This window comes from Acinonyx jubatus, chromosome E2 (assembly GCF_027475565.1).
Source record: "Acinonyx jubatus isolate Ajub_Pintada_27869175 chromosome E2, VMU_Ajub_asm_v1.0, whole genome shotgun sequence".
In the NCBI taxonomy this organism is placed as follows: domain Eukaryota; kingdom Metazoa; phylum Chordata; class Mammalia; order Carnivora; family Felidae; genus Acinonyx; species Acinonyx jubatus.
Window position 1 is genome coordinate 13,802,501 of NC_069396.1, and position 24,641 is coordinate 13,827,141.

General features: G+C 38.4%; 2 protein-coding genes across 11 annotated transcripts in view; both read right to left on the reverse strand.

Moving 5' to 3' along the window:
- The window catches only part of HYDIN (HYDIN axonemal central pair apparatus protein), a 438,409-nt gene extending 414,504 nt beyond the window's left edge, over positions 1–23,905 (reverse strand). For 4 of the 6 annotated variants that reach the window (XR_008293813.1, XM_053211096.1, XM_053211097.1 and 1 more), the window contains exons 1-2: positions 23,550–23,675; positions 5,844–5,967 (exon numbers count right to left, since the gene is read on the reverse strand). The gene's annotated coding sequence lies outside the window, so the exon portion shown is untranslated. Of the gene's footprint in view, positions 1–5,843; positions 5,968–23,549; positions 23,691–23,777 lie in introns of those variants that run through there. The other 2 variants (XM_053211099.1, XM_053211098.1) reach the window with 2 other exon arrangements.
- On the reverse strand, positions 16,344–23,906 carry CMTR2 (cap methyltransferase 2). Of its 5 annotated transcripts, none has more exons than XM_027055285.2 (2): positions 23,778–23,906; positions 16,344–19,886 (listed from the first exon to the last, which is right to left on the reverse strand). In XM_027055285.2, the coding sequence occupies exon 2, from the start codon at positions 19,865–19,867 to the stop codon at positions 17,567–17,569; it is 2,301 nt and encodes a 766-aa protein (XP_026911086.1). In that variant the 5' UTR covers positions 19,868–19,886; positions 23,778–23,906; the 3' UTR covers positions 16,344–17,566. The 5 variants fall into 5 exon arrangements, with proteins under 5 accessions (XP_026911086.1, XP_026911087.1, XP_014940373.2 ...); XM_027055286.2 differs by lacking the exon at positions 23,778–23,906 and adding an exon at positions 23,605–23,737; XM_015084887.3 differs by lacking the exon at positions 23,778–23,906 and adding an exon at positions 23,566–23,704.
- Between the last annotated feature and the right edge of the window lie 735 nt (positions 23,907–24,641).

A 24,641-nucleotide genomic window follows, 5' to 3' on the forward strand; every position in this document is an offset into this window, starting at 1 on the left:
TTGCTTTAAGCCACTAAATTTGTGGTCTTTGTTACAGTAGCAATGGAAAATTAATGCAAGCATCATCAATACATAGATAGTGTTTACATTCATAAGGGTGGGATATTAGTGACAGAAAAGAGAAGTCATAGGACTGACCTTGAGCATATTTGAATATTAAGTCAGGGAAATCAGGAAGATCCAGCAGAGATGACTGAGAAGGAATGGACACAAGTGAGAAGAAAACAGAAGAAAGCAGTGTTCTAGAAGCCAAATGAGGAGTCTGTGTCACAGGCTGCTGAAGGGTCAACAAGGCAGAGGACAGAATAAGGAACCAAAAATAGGCAGTGTAGGGACAGCATGCATATTCAGGCCAGCTGATACACAAAGAAAGGACATACACAGAAGGAAAACAGTGGACCTTGGTCCTCACCACTCCAGCAGCAGAGATGGGAGAGACACCTGAATGAAAGCTCCCTCCCCACCCCGCGGAGTGCCAATATTTCCACACACAGGGATTCTAGAGTCTCTGGACAACTTGGCCCAACTATAACCCTGGAAGGTTTCAAATCAGACCAGCACTCTTTCACCTTGGGGGGAGGGAAGGAGTGAAGGTCAACAGCAAGAGGAGGAGAGCAGAAATGAAAAGAACAGAAAGACTTTCAGCTTTCTCTTACAGATCTGCACTACTGTCTCTCCTTTTACCATACAATAGGGTCTGAAGCCCTCCAAGGCCCTAAATTGTTAAAAGAAATAAACCCTGGGGCGCCTGGGTGGCTCAGTCGGTTAAGTAGCGGACTTCGGCTCAGGTCATGATCTCACAATCTGTGAGTTCGAGCCCCGCGTCGGGCTCTGTGCTGACAGCTCAGAGCCTGGAGCCTGTTTCAGATTCTGTGTCTCCCTCTCTCTGACCCTCCCTCGTTCATGCTCTGTCTCTCTCTGTCTCAAAATTAAATAAACGTTAAAAAAAAAATTAAAAAAAAAAAGGAATAAACCCTAAACCAGGATAATTAACATATTAGTTCAAGACCTGGAACTAGTTTTTTTCTTGGGGGGAAAAAAAAAAAACATGACCTCATCAAAAAACAAACACAAAAACAAAAACACCACACGACCTTCCAGGACCCTGACATTTCACGGCAGCCACAGCTTCAGAAGACCTTCTGTATTTTTCCTTCCTTCACCTCAAAATTCAATTGTCACGTGACCACCCATAATGGTGAAGTCACGCCTGCAGGATTCCTGAAGCCTGAGACAAATATAGCCTGTTTCACACTGCCTCACACTGACTTGTAATTATTTGTTTACCTGTTTATCTTTCCATTAGACTTAGAAGTCATCAAAAAGCTGAGGCTATGCCCTTTCATCACTGAAACCTATGAACAGTAATTCATTAACTTCTCATTCACTGAACTAGTAATATGTGTCAGACATGGTACTGTTTTCAGGCATCTACTCTTCACAGATCCTGTGAGACGGGCATTATTTAGTCCTCTTCCCAGATAAAAAGATTGAGATTCAGAAAGGTTAAGAAACTTAACAGTCATGTTAAGCTGAGTGTGGCAGGCCTGGCCAATGCCAAATTCTGGGCTAAATAATGGCCCCCGCAAATATGCCACATCTTAATTCCGGGAACCTGTGAATGTTACTGCATATGGAAAATGGGACTTTATAGGTGTGATTAAATTACGGGTTTTGAGGTGGGGTGATTATAATGAGTCACCCAGAATGGACTCAATGTAATCACAAGAATCCTTACAAGAGGGAGGCAGGAGATGATATTGAGTAGCAGCAGATGTGGCAACAGAAGCAGGAGTTGAAGTGATTTAAGGAAGGGACCATGAGCCAAGGAAAGCAGGCAGCCTTTAGAAGCTGGAAAAGGTAAAGACACATTCTCCCTTAGAGCCTCAAGAAGGAACACAGACCTGCCAATAAATACCTTGATTTTAGATTTCGAACTTCAGAACAGAGAGACAATAAATCTGTGTTGCTTTAAACCACTAAGTTTGGGGCGCCTGGGTGGCACAGTCGGTTAAGCGTCTGACTTCAGCCAGGTCACGATCTCGCGGTCCGTGAGTTTGAGCCCCGCATCAGGCTCTGGGCTGATGGCTCAGGGCCTGGAGCCTGTTTCCGATTCTGTGTCTCCCTCTCTCTCTGCCCCTCCCCCGTTCATGCTCTGTCTCTCTCTGTCCCAAAAAAATAAATAAATAAAAAACGTTGAAAAAATAAATAAATAAACCACTAAGTTTGTGGTAATTTGTTAATGGTAGCAATAGGGAACTGACATGGTGCTCTTTGCCTCTAATCTCCTATGGCCTTTACATCCCCAGGACCTGAGGTAGTCCATGGTATTTGCTAATTACTGAAGGAGGAAGAGTGTCTCTTCCAGGGTATCTCTTATCTGGCCCAATCTGAACTGACAGGGAGAGTCTAGCCTTCCTCAGGGAGAGGGAGGTTCGCCCAGGTACATCTGTGGTGGTATGTGTTTTCCTAATTGGTAAGTTGAATGGATGTGCTAGTAATAATCTGAAGCTCGTTCTATGTCAGTCAGTATCCTTGGAAGACGTGACAAAATGCAATTCCAACTTACAGCTGTGATTTAGAGCCACGGGGGTGCTGGAGGGAGGTAGGAAGAGAAGAGGAATTGGCTATTTTTAGGCCACCAATTTAGGCTCTTTTTTCCATTTCCTATAATAGTGCATTAAATATCACAAATGATGCTGTGGAAATTATAAGCAGCAAAAAGATGAGCTGAGATCACATTTTATAATCTAATTCCCTAAATTATTTCATGGCAAATTGGAGCAAATGCACCAACTCTACCTTCCTCTTTCTCTGAGACCCTCATGGCCCATTCTTTAAAAAAGGAAGATGATATCAATAAGGAAACAGTTTTCCAAATTAATAAATTCAATACACCTTATAGCTTAGCTGCTCAAGAAATAAAGAGCTGGAAATCTGAACACTGCTTACATTTTGCAGATGGCTCGCCATGCCATGAAGAGTTACTTCCCCCTTCTGCATCCCAGTTTCTCCAGCAGGTTAAAATCCCACACTTTGAGGGTGCCTGGGTGGCTCAATCAGTTAAAGCAACTGGATCTTGATTTCGGCTCAGGTCATGATCTCATGGTTCGTGAGGTTGAGCCCTACACCGGGCTCGGCACAGGCATGGAGCGTGCTTGGGATTCTCTCTCCCTCTCTCTGTCCTTCCCCAGCTCATGCTCACTCACAGACTCTCTCCCTCTCTCACAAAATAAAGAAATAAACATTTTAAAATACAAAATATAAATCCTACTCTTTGAAAGTAAAAACTTCAAAACAGCTTTTGATCTTTCAAGAACAAGCACTGCATAAGCATAAAGATGGTTACAATTTGGGGCACCTGGGTGGCTCAGTCGGTTAAGTGTCTGACTTCAGCTCAGGTCATGATCTCATGGTTCCTGAGTTCAAGCCCCGCTTCAGGCTCTGTGCTGACAGCTGGGAGCCTGGAGCCTGCTTCGGATTCTGTGTCTCCCTCTCTCTCTGCCCCTCCCCCCTTCATGCTCTGTCTCTGTCTCTCTCCCTCTCTCTCTCTCAAATAAATAAAACAGTAAAAATACATATATATATGGTTACAATTCCAGCTAAAAGCAAGCATTTAGAACTGAATCTCAAATTCACATATGCTCATATGCCATAATCTACCTGTAGTTGAGGTAGAAGGTAAAATAAATTGAGTAGACCTAAGGTAAAATCAGTCACTGCCCTCTCGGTCTAGACCTTATGATTACACTGGCAATCCCCACATTCCCAGCTTGCCTGGTTTTGCAGCCAAAGTTCCCAAGGGTTCTGAATAGCTTTGGAATCTGAATAAATCACACACTAGGGGGCCATTGAGACCACCAGAAACTCAATTTATTTGCAACCTGAGACAGTATTTTATTGCTTCTCAGATTAACAGTTAAAAATGTTTTGCTTTTCTGTCTCAGGGGTGTTAGTTTGATGTATGAGGCAGGAAGATTATTAAATCTTCGGTGCTTCCAAAGATGTAAATTAAACCACAGCACCTCCTTAGCCACCTTCCCCGGATGAGCTGGAGATTTATTATTAAATTGTCACTCTTACATGCTCATCAAAACAAGCAGCACCATGATTAATTACACCTATTTCTTTAAGGATACCTGTCGTTTCAACTTCTTGTGGACAGGATATGACAAAGTCTTCTGATTTCCTTGCAGAGCTAAGCAGGAGGATTTTTAGAGGGGAGAAGAGAATCACCATCCTCTCCTCATCATTTCCATGAATATATTTGAAAGAAATGTGGCAGGTATGTAACTGAATATTGTTCTTTTAGTTTTAAATGAAATTGCCCTTGTCCCTTTTTAAAATTTTGATTATGGAAATTGATAAAAATAAGAAAAGATGAGATAATAAAATAATTAATCCCCACATACACATCATCTAACTTCAGTAATTACCATTTTCTCATTTTTGTCTTTAACACATTTCTTTCCCCTTCACCCTTTTTTTAATTTTAAATATTTTAAAATAAACTCCCACTGTCATACCATTTTACCTTGAAATACATTAGAATTTATCTCTGACAAACAAGATTTTAAAAAATATATCTGTAATATCATTATAGTACTTAACAAAATCACAATAATTCTTTAATACTTCTTTTTTAAATGTTTATTTATTTTTGAGAGAGAGAGAGAGAAGAGCATGAGTGGGGAGGGGCAGAAAGAGAGGGAGACAACAGAATCAAGAGCAGGCTGGAGGCTCTGGCCTGAAAGCCCAGAGCTCGAAGCAGGGCTCGAACCCATGAACTGTGAGATCATGCCCTGAGCCACAGTCAGATGCTTAACCGACTGAGCCATCTAGGTGCCCCATAAGTCCTTCACACTTCTTTTTTTTTTTTTATGTTTATTTTATTATTTTTGAGAGAGAGAGAGAGGGACAGAGCATGAGCGGGGGAGAGGCAGAGAGTAAGAGGCAGGCACAAAGTCCAGAGCAGACTCTAGGCTCTGAGCTGTTAGCACAGAGCCCGACACCGGGCTTGAACTCATGAACCACGAGATCATGACCTGAGCCAAAGTCAGACACTTAACCGACTGAGCCACCTAGGCACCCCCTTAACACTTCTAATATATAGCCCATGTTCTAACGTTCCTGATTGCCTACCAAAAATGCTTCTGGTGTAAAACAAGATCCAAAGTCTACACATTGGATTTGGTTGATGTGTCTTTCACTAACACCTTTTCTCCCATATCCTTTAGAATATCACCAAAATGATCAATATTTTTTCTCCAGGATAAACAAATCCATCCAAACTTAACATAAGCTCCTGGTGAAAGCTCATTCATGTAATATTTTTGAGGACAGGATGATCATTTACCATTCAAACGAAGAAACTCTGGAGTGAAAGGGAGATGCTGTTTATACCAATGTAAACCAGGACAAAAAGTCACCCTGCCAGTAGTGATATCAGGAATAAAACAGGAAGATCTGATTTCTAGTTTCTAGATGGGTATAGAGAGCTGGAAAAGAGGTAGAAAGAGTGTCCCTCCCATCCTGATAATTAAAAAAAAAGTTGGCAAACTGTAAGTGAACAACTTTTCCTGCATCCATCAGAGTTGAAGTTGAGGAAATGCCAACTAGTTCCACATCTGAGTTGAGACAAGTGTCTATAGGGAGACAGAGTACAAGCACTTGTTTACTTGGGACAGTTGAACACTGGGAGGAAGAATTCACTTAGAATTGTTAACAAAATAGTGGAGGCTAAGAATTGGCTGGTGGCACAATACGGAGCCCTGAAGGCTACAGATAAAGGGGAGTTAACACCACTTGCAGGCTTCTCTCTCTATGGATGCCAACATACTCACAAAAAACAATGGCAAGAGTCCGAGAAAGCATCCCTCAGGCTTCAGGGTCAGGCTTCAGGGTGAGGAATAGCAGCTGCTGCAGGAAGGCCATGGAGCCCAGCCCGGATCCTTCTTCTCTCTCTCCCTTATGACAACAAAAACAAACACAAACAATCACTGGTGATGTGGTGTAAAAAACAAAACAAACAAACAAAAAATGAGAAATAAGTTCTTAATGCCAAGAGACGAAACAATCAACAGAACCAAACTCATATATAACACAGATGTCAGAGCTATCAACATTTAATTTAAAATAACTTTGGGGGCCCCTGGCTGGCTCAGTCTGTGGAGCATGTGACTCTTGATTTCAGAGTTGTGAGTTTGAGCCATACATTGGTTATAGAGACTACTTAAAAACAAAACCTTAAAAAAAATTTTTTTAATAAAATAACTATGAAAAATATGTCAAAGCCTCCAATGGAAAAAATAGAGAACATTCATTGTCAGATGAGTAATTTTAGCAGAGAGATGCTTACTGTAAGAAAAAATCAAATGAAAATGCTGGAAATGAAAAACATAGTATTAGAGATCAAGATGGTCACTGACAGGTTCATCAGTGGAAGAATTCGTAAAATATTCAAACTGAAAGAGAAAAATGAGTAAAAAATAAAAAGAGAATATAGCATCCAGGAAATACAGGACAACATCAAATGATCTAATGGATATACAATTAGAATTCCAGAAAGAAAAAAAGACAGGGAATTGGGTAGAATAAATACTTGAAGGGATAACGGCTAAGAATTTTCAAAATTAATAACATTTATCAAACTACAGATCAAACCACCTACCAAGATAAATATCTGAGCCAGAGACAGACATATCATATCCAACTTCTAAAAACAAAAAAACAAAGAGAAAATCTTGAAGGCAGGAAAAGGGGAAAACTTTTTAAAGAGAAATAAATATAAGAATTATAACAGCCATCTTGTTAGAAGCCAGGGAAGCTAGAAGACAGTAGAGTGACATTTTTAAAGGGCTGAATGAGAGAGTAACATCATCAAGATAGAGGAGTAGGAGCCTCCATTCCCATCCCCACCCCACCCCCAAAAAACAAGTAGACACCTATCTGTGAACAAAAAATAACTCGGGGAGAGTTTAAAAGTCCACTTAAGAGCTTCAGCAACACAGCAGAGCAAAAGACCTGAGAATAACCATACAAAAAGGGTAGGAAGAAGTTTCATTCTGCCTGCATCACCCCATCGCCCCAGGCTGGCATTGTTCTGTGCCAAGAGGTCTCAAGAGAATTCCCCTCACTGGTAAAAGGAAGGAAGGGTGAGCTACAAGCTTCCCCAGCCTTTGGGAACACTGCACAAAGAACCCACTTCAGTTGCACCCTGCCCAGAGACCGACAAAGCTAAGACATCTAGAAATGGCTAGGAACAGAGAACAAGGGCAGGGGCTTCGAGTGTCAGCCACACGGTGTGAGCAGCTGTGGTTCCCAGTGGCCTGCTCTGCAGAGCATCACAAAAATCTTCACTTCTGAGGACCTCAACAGCCCTTGCAGATGCTACACACCCCATCCCCAGCTTTCACCACTGTGAATCACATTACAGACTCCAGCAGACTGCTTCACAAAGGACGCCAGCAGCTTTTTGCTACTGAGGAATCCAACAGCCAGCACAGCCCCTGCAGACCTCCTGCAGTTTTGCCAGTGAGATTTTCATGCTCACAGATACCAGCTACCACTCACCAGCTCAAGCTCACGCTCTCTCAAAATAAATAAATAAACTTAAAAAAATGTATTAAAATAAATAAAAATTAAATAAAAGATTAAAAATGGGCAGAGGATCTGAACAGACATTTTTCCAAAGACAGAAAGATGGCAAACGGGTACATGAAAAGATGCTCAACATCATTTATCATTGGGAAAACGCAAATCAAAACCACAATGAGATATTACTCCATACTTGTTAGGATGGCTGTTATCAAAAAGACAAGAAATAGGTGTTGGTGAGGATGTGGAAAGGGAACACTAGTGCACTGTTAGTGGGGATGTAAATTGGTGCAGCCTCTATGTTTTACTCCACTGAAACAGTATGGAAGTTCTTCAAAACACTAAAAATAGAACTACCATATGATTCAGCAATTCCACTTGAGTATTTACCTGAAGGAAATGAAAACACTAAATTGAAAAGATGAGGGGCACCTGGTGGCTCACTCGGTTGAGCGCCAGACTTCCACTCAGGTCATGATCTCACGGTCCGTGAGTTCAAGCCCTGTGTCAGGCTCTGTGCTGACAGATCAGAGCCTGAAGCCTGCTTCAGATTCTGTGTCTCCCTCTTTCTCTGCCCCTCCCGCACTCATGCTCTCTCTCTCTCTCTCTCTCAATAATATAATAAATAAACGTTAAAAATTAAAAAAAAAAAAAGATGTATGCACTGCCATGTTCATTGCAGCATTACATTACTCACAATAGCCAAAACATGGAAACAGCCTAAGAGTCCAGTGATGGATAAATGGATAAAGAAGATGAAGTATTATTCAGCCATTAAAAAAAAAAAAAAAAAAAAGGACATCCTGCCATTTGCAACAACAGGATGGACCTTAAGGGCTTTATGCTAAATGAAATAAGTCAGACAGAAAAAGATAAATACCATATGATCTCATTTATATGTATAATCTAAAACAATTTTTTTAATGAGTTCATGAATATAGAGAATAGATTGGTGGTTGCCAGAGGCAGGAAGGTTTTATATATATACAGTTAATAATACTGTTATATTTGAAAGTTGCTAAGAGAGTAGATCTTTCTCATCATAGGAAAAATATTATAACTACATTGATGAATGTTAACTAAACTTATTGTGGTGATCATTTCACAATACATACATATATTGAATCATTATGTGGTACACCTGAAACTGTTTTCATGTTATGTCAATTATATCTCAATTTTTAAAAATAAAGCAGAAATTGATTAGTTAGAAAAAAAACAGTGAGTAAATCACAACAGCTGGTTCTTTGAAACCTAGTCAACAAAACAGAAATAGTTAACTTGATTTTTAAACGATCAGGAGAAAGCACAAGCACAAAATAGAAACAAGGTCAGAAGAGGAATTTTTTTTAATCATGAGACTACTTTGCACAACTCTATGAAATAAAAAATTTTTAAAGAAAATATAGATGAAATACACAACATTCTAAACAAACGAACTGTGTAAAAAGAAATATGGAAATAGAAAGTCATAAAAGAGCTCCCCCACAAAAAGGCACTAGGCTCAGCCAGTTTCACAAAGAAGTCTACCAAATCTGTCTAGATCAGATGATGTAAATGCTACTTAAACTATTTCACAGCGTTGAAAACAAAATGTCTAAACTATTTTTATAAAACAAATTTAATATTAATTCCAAAAGCAGACAAACATTGCTCAGTAAAATACAACTATAAACCAATCTTACTTATTAATGTTAATGCAAAAATTGTAAATAAAACAGTAGCACATAGGATCCAAAAAGCATCATGATCAAGTAGTGTTTGTTCAATACCTGCAAATACAATTAATTATATTAATAGAACTAATGACAAATATATACTGATCTCCACAGATTTTAGCCGTGGAAAAACTACACATTTATGTTTTTAAAAAGTCTCAAAAATAGGAATATCTCATTGATATAAATAATAAACTTTAACAAATCAGCAGCCAATATAACGGGAACACACTAGGACAGCAGTTCTCAAACTATGGTCTTATTTATTTCCCCTTTACACCATGTTAATAGTTTCACTGATGATGCAGAAGCACTGATAGGCAAAATTGTTGGTGCCTTAGCACAAATCAAGGTAGCGGCACCAAACTTCTCTATGTGGTCATTGTATGAACATCAGACATGTTCATTACGGTGGAAAAGAGCTATTTTTAATTAAGAATATCCTTAATAAGGTGGTTAAAAATAATTAACTGGATTAGGTTTTGACCTTTGAGTAGGTGGCTTTAACATTCTAGGTGAAGAAGTGGAAAGTAGGCAGAAAGCACTTCTCCCGCATCCTGAAGTAGGATGGCTGTCACCAGGAAAAGCAATTCTGTGATTGAGTTGCAAACTGAGGATGAGCATTTTTCATGGAACACATTTACTTGGAAGAACTGGCAGACAAACTATACTTATTATATAGTTTACAGTTACAGTTTATAGTTTTAGATATGGATATTTGACAGATATTTCCTACATAATTAATACAGTGAGCTCTCATTTCAAGGAAAACAACTGACAATATTCATTGCTATGAGAAAATGTAAGCATCCAAGCAAAAATTAAAAGTTTAGATTTCTTTCTGATGAGATCAGCAGTGATGTTTAAAAATATGACTTTTTGGATACCGTATAAATCAAATGCATTCAACATTTGCAAGAGCTGCATAACTCCATGAACTCATTTTCCAAATAACAAATTTGTGGTGTTACAAAACCACATGTGGGTAAGCAATCCATTCAAAGTGCAAGACAGACCAATGGATTTTAAAAGAGTACAAAAAGTTCACTAATATAGTTTAAGATTCTTCTTTGCAATCAACTGTTAAGAAACTATCACCTGTCAAATTTTGGATTAGCATCAAAGAACATCCATAAGTACCTGAGAAGGTTATTAAAATACTCCTCCCTTTCCTAATTGCCAATATATTTGAGTCCCAAATTTTTTTAAGTACTTCAACCAAAACAACGTATTGCAACAGATTGAATGTAAAAACAAATATAAGAATTTAGCTGTCTTCTATTATAAAGACAAAAAAGACCTACAAAAATGGAAACACTGCCATGCTTCTTTTGTTTTAAATGTTATTTTTCATAAAATGTATTTATGTGAACACATAATAGTTTTATCTTTGTCATTTTTCAATTAGTTAATAAAACGTAAAATGTTTATGAACTTTAGCTTCCGATACAGAACATCTCAACAGACATAACTCTAATGAACAAAAGCTTTTTGGATTCTTCAATAATTGTTAAGAGAGTAAAGGGGTCCGGAGACCAAAAAGTTTGAGAACCACTGCACTGTAGACATTCCCATCAAGGTCAGGATGATGTCGAGTCTGGGCAGAAAATATACAAGATGAAACAGGCATATGTTGTGCCAGAAAGTATTGAAGCTATTGAAGACTTTTTGAATTATATAAAAAATATCATAGGTATCAACCTAAAGGAGCCCTTTCCCTCACCCACCCAAGCCAAAATAGGATAATTTGAGCATCGGATGAGAACACTATTTGTAATTTAGTTTAAAAACTACAAAAGTAAGTTAGTTTAAAAACTACAAACAAAAAAAAATCCATTGGTCACCTTTGAAGGTTGCTAAAACATCACCTTATGGTTCTGAAAACTGAGAATGTTTTAAAACATTAAGCACTTTCCCTGAATAACCTATTTCAGGAAAAACAAATAGTGGATAACTTCAAGTACATCTTATAAAGCCCAATGAATACTGAAGAAATGTGGTTAGAAAATCACTAAATGGTGGGGGCTGGGCGGCTCTGTCAGTTAATGATCTGACTCTTGTTTTTGACTCAGGTCATAATCTCAGGATTGTGAGGTGAGGCTCCATGCTGGGGGTGGAGCCTGCTTAAATCTCTTTCTCTCCCTTTACCCCTCCCCACTCCTGGCTTGTGTGCTTCCTCTCTCTCTCTCTCTCTCTCTCAAAAAAATAAAAAAAAGAAAAAGAAAAATTCACTAATTTGCAACCTCTAATAGAGCCAAGTATCAATATTCAATAAATGCTAAAACTATTAAATGAAAGATCAATAGAAAATTAGTAGCATATAAATAAGGTTGACATTTGAATTTGATTAACCTTAATGCCAAGGAGGGAGGCAACTAGCCATTTTGTCCTTTGTGATGTGATAAAAAAGGAAGTACACAATACCACTTAGAATGTTTTCTTGCCAAAAGTAATCAGTCCTCTAGATCTAGCTACCAATTCACAGGAAATATGTGGCTTGGAGATACAAATCAAAAGATGAAATAGCCAAATCCAGCCTGTGGAAACTACAGGACAGTTAACATGGCATGGAAAAGAAAATGTTGGACTGCAGAGTGGGGTGAGGGACTTTAAACAGATAGACTTCAGAGGCACACAAAGCAAATGCAGTGTGTCAACCTCATTTGGATCCTTATTTGAACCAACTGTAAAAGGCATTTTTGAGACAACCTGAAAATTTTGAACATGGACTAAGTATTTGGTGATATTAATTTTGTCACATGTGATAAAGTCCTTATCTGTTAAGAGAGATTTCATGAATTTGTTTTAAAGTACTAAAAAAAAAAAAAAAGTGTAGGAGGATAATTCAAGTTCAGCAAAATGTTGGTAGTTATGGAACCTGGCTCAGGGTATGTGAAGGGGTTGTTAACCTGATTTTAATTTTGTGTGTGTTTGGAAGTTTCCTATAATTAAAAAATCAAGTAGTATTCTGGTATTCTGTAGACACCTATACTGACAATATCAAATACAAAATAAGTATATGCCATAGCACCCTGCCCTTAAATTTATAATTCAAGCAGGAAAATGAAAGAATGGAGGAAAAAAAAGAAAGAACAATGTAAGGTTGTTTAGGGTAATGCTCAGATTGAATGATTCAAGCAGTAAGCGCAATCACTATAGGAAGAGATTAATATTACTTGAGTTATCTAATAGTTACAGGAATGATGTTTACTCCAATTAAAAAAAAAATTCACTAGGATATGTTTATGCTTCTTTTGTATCTTCTTAGCCAGTCTAGTATGAAGACTAATTTTTCAATCTGAAATTCACTGGAAACAACAGAAATTCTCAAAGGCCTAGAGAGTAAAAGCACATCTGTCTTGGCCAGTAAAATAATTTGGTGTTGAATGAAGCACAAGCTTAAATAGCAAAAAGATGTAGATATACATGTAAATAAAATATGTTTACCCACAAAGATCTACAGAATCATTTCAATAAAATGTTCAGCAGAAGGTATAGGAATAATTTAGAGGAAAAGAACAATCTCTACAAACGTTTTCCTTAATTATATCGTGACAAATTTAACCTACAAATCAGCAATGTGGCTGCAATATTAAATACGTAATACTAAATGTCTGATAACAGCCTACACTGATGCTGCTGCACCTGGCATACAGAAACACAGAATTACACCTAATGGGTCTATAAAGATACTCTGGAAAGACAGAAAGATCAACACTATTATGGGTGCAACTTGTAAATGAGTATACAACCTATAAGTCACCATCAGCAGATTAGACTTTTAAATAAAATTTTCACTTGAGTAAAATTAAATGCTAACCTAAGCTCAGTGACAGATAATTTCTAAATATTTTCACTAATAAAGAACAGCTGGCATCTTCACCATATCTGTGGTCATAAAGCAGCTTCACCTCTTCCTAAAACATTCCACTATACACTTGTCCTTATCCAAAGATAAGTTATTTTTTTCTTCTGTGTTGGCCAAAACTAAGAAAATAAAAATAACAGATTGGGGGTGGGAAGCAGAATTCTTTATTCCAAGATTGCTACTTTATATCAAGAATGCATTGATTAGAAGTGCAAAATAAGCAAGAACTCATTATAAATGTCGAGGATTATTGCTTTAATTACATGCCCTAAAACATACCTACATATCATGACTTACTATATGTTGTATCAAGCTTTTAGTTTACTTGCTACATGGCCATTAGGCCAGCTCTAAAAAATGTTTACCATCCAAATAGAAATTCATTAGGGAATACTGAAAGGTTTGTTTTATGGTTAGTTCTGCTCCTAAGATCAACCTGAAGAGTTTTAATCCAGTAAAAAAAAAAAAAAAAAGAAAAGAAAAAAAAGGAAAAAGGTGGGGTGACCTATTAATAGAGTCTCTAGTTTCAATAGTAACTATTCAGTAAACAAATTTTCTGTCAGGCCTTGCACATCTATGTATAATAATTTTTCATCATTTTAACAGAAGATAATATTTACATTAAGTCTAAGTTGTGTTCAAAATGTATTAAACAGATAACTAAGGACATTTAAATAAGGCCTAATTATAACAGTTTAATAAATATTCTTACTTTTTAGAACATAAAAATTAACAAAAAAACCTCTTATGCTTTAAAATCTTTGTAAGTATGTACGGCTTTTATAAAAAATGATAACCATTTATTGTTTAAAACAATTTTAAAAACTGAAACTCAGCTCAGGTCATGATCTCACAGTTAATAGATTTAAGCCACGTGTCTAGCTCAGAGCTGGCAATGCAGATCCTGCTTGGGATTCTGTCTCCCTCTCTCTGCCCCTCCCCTACTTGAGCTCTCTCACTCACACAAAATAAATAAACATTCTTTAAAAAATAAAAATAAAAATGTGCTATTTCTTACTTTCACCTTAGAAAGCAAAAATACACTAAATATCAGTGTTACCCTTTTGTTTTCAAATCAATTTAAATATGGAAAAGTATTTAAACAAAGAAAAAAGATTTTGGTTGGGTTTATAAACATTTTCATTTCTAAAAATGTGAAAATGTAAGGGATTAACTGATTTCATTTGCCTGCCACAGCAATATAATTATAATGACCTCAACTGCAAATGAAAAATAAGGCCTACATATTTTTAAATATCTGGTATGTTTTCATCAAAAATATGTAAAACAACAAGGGGTGCCTGGGTAGTTCAGTTGGTTGAGTGTCCGCTCTGTCCCTCACTCTCTGACCCTCCCCAACTTGTGCTCCCTCAAAAATAAAACATTAAAAAAAAAAAGCTAAAATTAAAAATAAAAAAAAACAAGTAAAACAACAAAAGCATCAATCAACATTTTTTTTCACCTCTCCCTAATATTTTAAACTTGCTTCTTTCATTCCACTCCAAGATCTTTGGAGTAGAAAAAATTTGAATACAAATTTTAATTTTTTTCAATGTTTATTTATTTTTGAGAGAGAGACAGAGACAGAGCATGACCAGGGGAGGGGCAGAGAGGGACACACAGAACCTGAAGCAGGCTCCAGGCTCTGAGCTGTCAGCACAGAGCTCAAAGCGGGGCTCAAACTCACAAGCCATGAGATCATGACCTGTGCCCAAGTCTGATGCCCAACCAACTGAGCCACCCAGGCATGCCTTTAATACAAATATATTTAAACAAAATAAAGTATACAAATTCAGATTTTTAATTTATTCCAGAAAATATATTTTCAATGCATTTAAATATTTAAGTAATATTAGGATAATATATAAAAGCCCTCACTAGAATATAAAACTGACTTTTTTCTTAGAGAGGACAAAAATTAATACTGAAGAAATTACATTTATAAGACCTCTTTCTCATCTAAGTCTTTTAGGAAACACATTTTGTGAAGTTTAAATTTTCTGGCTGTTTAGATCTACAAAAAAAAATTTTTTTTTTTCAAAGAACAGTAACTACCTCGATATATAAACCATCCCTCACCTTACTGTCTTCGTGTCATTCATTTTTTGGACAGCATTTTTCCTCCCCTTTTTCTCAAAGAGAAATTCCTCTAAATCATTGGTACCTGTCAGCCACATCCAGTTCAGTATGAAACTTCAACTCCTATCTCACCTATATAGAGCAAATCTGAATCCAACCAATCAGATGAACAGCAACTGATTCCAAGAGCCAAGTTAAATACCAAAATATATTCTAATAAACATCAGTATGCTATACATCCCGACAGTGATTAGTGTTTAAAAAAACAAAACAAAATACACACACACACACAACAACAACAACTAAGCATTCAGTACTTATTTGAGACGCTTAAAAGAAAGTTTTAATACCAGAACCTGGACCTAGGCTTTCAACTTCATTCAAACGAACTGGTTAAAAAAAAAAACAAAAATAAACTGTGTCATTATATTAGACCAAACCAACCAAGGCATAAAGACTATTAAGTACAAAATGGTTTTCCAAGAGTGATTTTTTTTTTTTTCAACGTTTTTTATTTATTTTTGGGACAGAGCGAGACAGAGCATGAACGGGGGAGGGGCAGAGAGAGAGGGAGACACAGAATCAGAAACAGGCTCCAGGCTCTGAGCCATCAGCCCAGAGCGTGACGCGGGGCTCGAACCCACGGACTGTGAGATCGTGACCTGGCTGAAGTCGGACGCTCAACCGACTGCGCCACCCAGGCGTCCCCCAAGAGTGATTTTTAATTCTCTCCTAGTAACCAATTTTCTGTCAGATTTTTATCATTATACAACTGGAACCATTTCCATAAAGTCACCCACCAATAAGAAATTACAATTCTTTTGGAAATCTCCCTCCAGGCCTCCGTACCCCCCCTTGGCAAGAACTCAATCTACCCCCTTCTACTCCCTAAGTATTCAGTTTCTTTCCCGAAGTAGAAATTCCATAAATATTACAATATTAAGAACTAAATTTTAATGAATACATATCAGAGGAAATGAAAGAACATTAACTCCCATTCAAACCTTCCTTAAAAAAAATGTTTCCAAGTTATATTTTTAACTTCCCCCATGATTCTCTTTAAAAAAGACGAACACAAAATCTCTCTGCTAATGACTTTATTCATGAATCTATAATGTAGCTCAAAATAGCAAAGAACATTCTAAAAATTCAGATTAATATTTATCAACCAAATACATGAGAGAATACACCTACTTTTTATATAACTAACACAAATGTCTAAAATGCACATGTGAGAGTACACTCTCCACTTTGTGTAATTTCAAAGTAATGAAGATTTGCTTAATACAGTTTGTCAGAAAAGCTCATTTACGTGGTCGAATACATAGAATTTAAAAGCAATCAGACATAACTGATAAAATAACCATCTTACGGTTAATCTTTTAATAAAGTGCTACTTTCATACCGAAAAAAAGAAATAAAATTAAAAATTTTGAAATGTTGAATCATCATCCTGGAAGTGTTAAAATTTTTCTTTAGGGTTCACTACGTTCATCACATTCATACATCTCCAATATGAGACCACACACACTATTTTGCAATCTAAAAAAATCCTTTAGTTCACAGATTATTTCCTGGAAGTTAAAAATTACTACATGATTGCTAAATGAAGCTTTTCGTGATACATGTGTGTAATAGCCACAGTGATTTTTCATTGTTTTAAACATGATCTTTGGTTTGAAGTTGTCCTGGATGGACTAGCTGGATGGCTGTGGTTAGTGAAATATTTATAAAACAGCACACTAGCTTCATTTAAACCACACCAGTAAATTGGGTCAATGGCCTAAAGGCAAGGAATGGCACATATTCAGCATCTGGCAAAAGGAGTTCCCCGAATCCATAAGTGACGTGGTCAGGAGTAAAGAAAACCGGTGCAGCTGAGGTTTTTACCTCCTTTCATCAAAGACGTCTATCAATTTATTAACAGCATTATCCACTGAGGAAATCAGTTGGGAAAAAATCTAATTTGAATGAAGGCACATGGGTGCAAATCTTAAACAGGTAAATAGGACCAACAAAACGGCTTAAATAAGTATGGGTGTGTCCACCCCATCCACCCACACACATCTCACGTCTGAGGTTGAGTTTCATCACTGCATAGACTGCACCACATGGAAACCTCTATGCCTATGGGCATATATATGAGATCAGAACTAGCTGGTGGTTTTCCAGAAATAATGAGACTTTCAATGATGCAAAAGTTGGCCTTTCCCTCAAATGAAAGGTTTTAAATTAATAGCAAAAGACTACAATAACAATGGAAACTGTAAGAAGTCATAGAGTTAAATCTCAGAAAGTTTCAATTTCATAGCTGAAGGCTGCTGATGATTTCTTCTCTCTCTCCTTGAATAATCACATGCAAATGCCTTTTAGCAATGGCAGCATTCAAATCCCACAAAAAATCAAGCAGTGCCCCCTTAAGGAGCACCTCCATTGGCACAAACTGTAAAACCTGCTGGGGTGCATCAGAATTCAGCAAAGAGCTCAGCAAGTCATTCACATTCCGCAGATACTGGAAAACTGGATTTGGAAGGTCCTGGTAACCCACACACAGCAGGACTGCACAGGTCTTCAGGGGCTCAGAGGAAGTGGGACAAGAAAATGTGATGAATCTAAAACAATTGTGGAGTACAAAAATCAAACCAGCCATAAATCTCGTAAAACAAGAAAGTACAGGCAAAATCATAGCATCTCCTGTCTGAAGCTGCTGCAACGCACGTAGAAAGCAGTCCAAAAACAGCTGCTGGTAAATTGGGTCTCCATCATGAAGCAACGAACAGCTGCAAGTCATGAGTTCCGCTGGTTCCAAGAACTGAACTTCCAACGGTATATGCGTTTTGATGTCACTGAGGGTTGGAAAGCCCACAAGCAGGCACTTTATTCGGTTGCTGGGTTCTACGACCTGCTCATCCTGAAGGCACTTGGTAAGGCTAAACAACTCAGTAAATATCAGTTCTTCAGTAAAAATATGACAAGAACAATAATCCTGCTGTTTGGGCCAGAACTTGGAATCCAAATTCAAGGCTCCTCCTAATGACTTTTCAATTGCTTCATTAAGAGCCTTTAAAATTTCACCATCACAGAAAGGAGAACACTTTACCTTTGGCAGTTTCTTTCCCTCTAAAATATGCCATAAGTGACACTCAAGACTGGAAGCTGTCCCTTCTAAGAGAGAACTCTGCCCAGAATGATACACAGCATGTTCTTCCGCCCAACTATTAAAGTATCCTTTGGCCACCTTATCTTTCCATGAAAGGGTTTCCAGCATTTTCCTTTCATTATAGGTTTTAAAATATCTGTTCCTCTGCCCAAACCGTTTTGTATTTGTACTACAACCAATACTAGATTTTTTCACTAGCCAATTATTTCTGGAAAGAGGCTTCAACTGAAACTTTTCCATAAAATATTGAACAGCACAGTCCCTTAAAGTATTCAGTTTTGTTTGTTCCCCTTTTCCCATGCACTGAAACAGACGAATGTTCTCAGAAATAGTCTCTAGCTGGTACTTATGAAAGAACATACAACATTCTTCATGCCTTTTAAGAAAAGATTCGGGAATCACATGATGGGGAAAGAGAGCTTTCTGGGTCATTTCAGTCCCAAAGTTCAGCACCATCTTAGATAACAGAGGATGGATTGCCTCTCTTCCCTTATAACGGAGACATACCACATAGACTTCTGAGTTTCCTGCCTTGCTAGTAGCAGGTTTGAAAACATGGACTTGGTCAAAAGAACAGTTTAGCAGGTACATCAGGTTTATGGAACAATGTTCAAACAAAGTAAACATCTTCAGAACAAAAGAGCCACCATTTCCAAGAGTCGTCAGAGCAGTGACAACTTCACAGTAATGCAAAGAAGAGACTAAAGCTTCCTGTTCACCTGGGTTTCCTTGGCAATCAAAACTCCCATCTGCAGTGATCAAGTGAATGGTAGCCATGTTGCTTATGAAATTCTGAAGTCCAGTCAGATATTTCAAGTTCATGATATCACCAGTGTTATCTGGACCAAAGTACCACCAATGCAAGGTATTTGCTATAAGTCGGTCATCCATAATCATCATAAGATTGTCATTTGCTTCATGGTATGGATTCAAAGTATTAGCTACCCAACTCCAATCACAGGGGAACCGATGGGATTTTAAGTAGTGATTGAGACTAGCTATAAAAGCTCCAGGAGCTTCACAAAGGTGTAGGGAATTCAGTTTTCCATTCTGAAAAGCTTCCTGTGGAATAAGTGGAAAGCTGCACAAAATTTCATGAAACTTACACCACGCTTGAGTACAAAGTTCAGCGTTCACAGATTTTTTCACATGAGAAATTATTTTTCCAGCTTTATTGGTAAAAGCAGTGTGTTCATGCCACTCATCCAATTTCTTGTCACTCAGTAGGTTTTTTACTTCATTTAGGGAGTTCTTCAAATCAAGCAATGCATTAAATTCCGTGTGGTCACAAGTGAAAATCTCACCGGGATCTGGTAATTGCCACTCGTTATTAAGTGGCTTGCCATAAGAAAAGTTCTTGGCAAAGAGTTCAAAAATGTCAGCAACAACATCTGGGCTGAATGTCTCAGGACTTGAACCCAGGGGTGGTTTTCTGCACTTACTCATTTTCAAATTAAATTAAAATCTAGAAAAAGAAAACACACAATTAAATGAATCAAATTTATTAGAGAGTGAAATCTCATCCACAGCAAATCGGATCACACTCATGACAAACTGCATAAAATGCGAAAGCTAATGTCAGCACATGCTGTTACATAATGAGACAATTTGGAATAAAGAAAAAGTAAAGGCTTTCATACCCAACAGATCTGAGCTCAATTTCCAACTCTGCAACTTAGAGCTACAAAGTAGCCTTGGGAAAATTACATCTTTGAGTCTGTTTCTTATTTAGGGTATCATTAAAAAGCATATACCGAAGAATAATCATCAGTGATGGCAGCTCATATTGCCATATTAATCCATCTAGCTCCTCCCAAAGTTTTCCTCTACCCACATGGCCCCAAACACACTCTCAAACTAAGTTTCAGCCCTGAACACCTTTGATCAAGCTTTAACAAGCGACTTTTAGCTTTTTTTGTTGTTTAAGTTTTTATTTCTTTGAGAGACAGAGAGAGAGAGAGAGAGAACATGCACACAAGCTGAGGAGAGGCAGAGAGAAGGAGAGACAGAATCCCAAGCAGGCTCCATGCCATCAGCACAGAGCCAAATATGGGGCTCAAACTCACAAACTGTGAGATCATGACCTGAGCCAAGCTCAAGAGTTGAATGCTTAACCAACTGCACCACACAGGTGCCCCAAGACTTCCAGGTTTTTAGTTCCTTCTGAATCTCACCTCCTTCCAGGAGAAGATTCTACACCTAAACCCAGTACTAATATTGCTAACAGACGTCTCTGCCATCACACACTTATTTACCTATAAGGACTGTCAAATACATCCTTCATCCAGATCTCACACTCTTGCTAAAACATGCACTTTGGTGGTGCCAAATCACTTTCATAAGCCACCTACTAACACTCATCATCATACTGCTTGTTGACTGTGGTGTACTTGACTGGTCAGTCTCTATTCAGTTCAATGCTGAAAGTGAACTATAGTTCAACCTGGCATGTCCATAAACTAGATTCTTGTCTCATCTGGTCAGACAGCTCCATACTTCGACTATATTTCTTCTTGCCACGTAACACACTTTGGGGCACCTGGGTGGCTCAGTCAGTTAAGCATCCGACTTTGGCTCAGGTCACGATCTCATGGTTCATGAGTTTGAGCCCCACATCAGGCTCTGAACTGACAGGGCAGAGCCTGCTTGGGATTTTCTCTCTCCCTCTCTCTTTGTCCCTCCTCACTCACGCTTTGTCTCTCGCTCAAAATAATCTTAAAAAAAAAAACCAAGAAAAGTAACACACTTCGATAGAAGATCTTTAAATTGAAGAAATATTCGCAATGAATATACAAATTACAAATAGTCACCCTATATCTTGCGGTCTAACACTAAGAAACCAAAAACACTTGTCCAATGGAGAAGGAAAGAGATATAAGAGAAAGATATATGGCCTGATGGCATAGTGTTGGGTAAAGTCATAAATTCCAGCAGAGAGAGCTATGAGTATTACATAGTACTTGTCAGCTCAATGTTAATCAATAGGTGTTTTAGTTCATAAGTTCCACATTTCTCAGCATATTCAAAAATATAAATTTGTCAAACAAAAAATTCACAACCACTGTCCCACAAAAAGCCAACATTTGATAATTAAAATGGGAAATAAATATGAGCTAATGCCACAATAAATACAATAATATCCAGAAGACTGTATTCTATTAGCATTTACTTTGTACTGCTCTTTCGGCAGTTCTTTTGTATTTTGTTTAAATTATTTACAATCCTGTCTATTCTACTAGCTTGTAAGCTTCTTGAAGTAACAAGTATCTTCTTAGTCATGTTTGCCACAGTATATTTGCCATACATGTAAATTACAGCTAACAGTCACATGTGTCCATCAATATCTTTTTCTCAAAGCTTTTTTTTCACTGTTAGACGCTGTATTCAGACAAATTTCTGAAAGAAGGCAAAAATGGGGCATTGATACATTCACTAAAATCCTAAATGAAAGCAAATGAAAGTTTATTACAAGTTATTCTATCTTAATTTACACTGTGCTTACTGGAAACTACAACCATGTTTAGATTGCAACTATATTCTACTTTGGAAAAAGTCTGACTTTAGTCATTTACTTCACATATTAATTAATGGCATAAGGAAGCTCTGAAATGTTACCTAAGATAATACATAATACTTTCACATGAGAAAAACTAAAGTGATTCAAACATTCCATTGTTCTTCCTGACTACACCGGTGGTACGCAAATCAAGATTATGTCTTATACATTTATATATAAAATACATATCTTGAATACACACACACACACACACACACACATACATATATCTTGAAAAATATGTATATATGTAAACATTGAATTTTCAGGTCTATAACCCGAACTTTGTTTCCTCCTATCAAATTCCCAGAATCCAACCACTTCTCACCCACCTCCAGATACCAGCTTCCTGACTGTAGACAGTGTCAACTCTCTGCTGGATTACTGCCATAGCCTTCTAACTGGTCTCTTCTATCTTTGCCTCCTTTGGCTCCCAAATAAATGCCACAGTCCTTACAGTAGTCTACAATGCTCTAGAAGATTTCTGCCTTCCAGCCCCAACCTATCTCTAACCTGATTGTCTACTATCCCTCCAATTCATTCTGCTCCAACCACATAAACTTTCTGTTCACTGAAACACGAGGCACACTGCAACCTGCAAATCCTTTGCACTGGTCAATCCCTCTGCCTGGAATGCTCTTTCTTCAGAGTACCTGCATAGCTAACTCCCTCACCTCCTTCAAGTATTTAATCAAGTGTAATTTTTCTATGAGACCTACCCTGACATCCTAATTGCATCTTGCACTAACAATGGTAAAGGTAAGGATCTTGCTGTACTTTTTTTCTTTCTGTGACACTCTTTTCTTTCTAACATTAAATCTGCTTATTGTTTATTATTGTCTTCCCCAAACTAGAATCTAAGCTCCACAGGGCAAGGATCTTTTGTTTTGGTGACTCATGTATCACCCCGAGGTTAGAACAGTGCTTAAGGTACACAGTAAACCCTCTGTGAGTATCTAATAAACAAACGTATATTATACTTAGCACAAACAGCTCTCCTCTAGGTTCCGAATATGAGTCATAACTTCAGCACTTCAATGCATGAGTAAAAATTTAAAAACAAACAAAACACGTGGTTTACAGACTACAGGAAAAAAGTTTCCAGTATGTGTTCCTCTGGCCCTTCCATTAAGCACTGCTTAGAACTTTCTGGCATCATAGTTCTGAGGGTCAGTATTACCATTCTTAATTTACATATTCGAGTAGAAAGTCATGCCCGCCCCCCCCCGCCCCGCCCAAAGCCACAAAGGAAAATACCTGCAAAATCCGTGGGCCTGACACAAACCCCACAAGATCTTATCAACAGGCTCTCTTCAATTAACGCTTACAAAGTAGTTTTACAACTGTTTCTGGCAACTCCTCTTCCCAGCAACCGTGAAAATAATAGAGTGTATCTAGCGCTTTACTTTGGGCCAGGGGCAGCCAAGATCTCGTTTCACCTGATGGGACTGAGTCTCAAGCTATATTCAAGCGGCCCGAGCCCTCCTGACGTGGAAGAACCTCAGTCCCAGGCCCTGCCTCATCCTCTGGAAAGTCGAAGGAAGACGGGGCTCGGAAGCCGGGTCTGATTACCTTCGCTTACGCCCACCTTGGCTCCCCGACTCTAGAGAGGCAGCGCTTCACTCACTCTCCCCACTCCAGGAAACCATCCTCCACTTCCGCTCCCGGAGCTGCTTCCCGGAACGGTCGCTCGTAGGGTATACGGCGCCCCCCGCCGCAGCGAAGGCAGGTGGTGCGCCAGAAGACCAGGAAGGAAGCCCGGACCCGCCCTCTCGACACCAGGACCCGGACGGAACCCACCTCCAGGCAGCGCCGCCGCGCGTCGCCGGCCGACGACGGCCCGAGAGCCCTGAGAGACGCACTGCGCACGCGCTTCACAGCCGAGTGGGGCTAGCGTCACGCGTCAACGTTACGTACGCCGGCAACTCTAGCAGTGCCCGGGCCTAGGCTCTCTATAGGTTTCTTTTCTCGCCAAGTCCGGAGGAGGAAAGGCGTCTATGGCAACGGAACCCGCTCGAGGAGGCGGGGCGTCCTTTGGCCCCGCCCCTTCGGTGGAGTTGTGAGCGGGGCAAACCCGTCCGAGACACTCCGGCTCCGCCCACCCAGACCCTGAGTCGGGAAGGTTTTCCAAATTTATTAGGCGGAAGTTGGTTCCTAGTACACAGGCTGAGTTAAAACTGAGACTCGAAAGACAATATGAGGTTAAAAGCCAAACTAGGCCAACTGCGACGTAATACTCTGTTATAACATATATATGTTTATAAACCAGAAAGGAAAAAACAATCTCAAAGGAAAATTAGACAAAAATTCAAACAGACCATCTAAAACCAGTAAAATAGCAACTAAGGATGTACAAAACTTTTTAGCCTATTATAAAAGAAAGACATGGAAATGAAAATAAGTTTCATTTTCACCTGATTTAGCAAAGATTAAAAAGATTCATAATGGCCACTATTGGTGAGAATAAGGAGAAACCGGTTTATATACCGGTTGTGCATGGGGGTAAACATTGGCATAAACTTCACAGATGGCAAACTTTAAAATGGCCTTGCACCCCAGCCGGGCAATTCCCGCTCCAAGAAATTTATCCTTAGGAAACGCAACATAACCAGCCCTCACTTTGGACAAAATATTCATCTCCTTAATATCAACAATAACAAAAAC

Coding starts and splice junctions, on each gene's coding strand:
- CMTR2 (XM_027055285.2), bottom strand. CDS start 19,867: ATGAGTAAGTGCAGAAAACCACCCCTGGGTTCAAGTCCTGAGACATTC.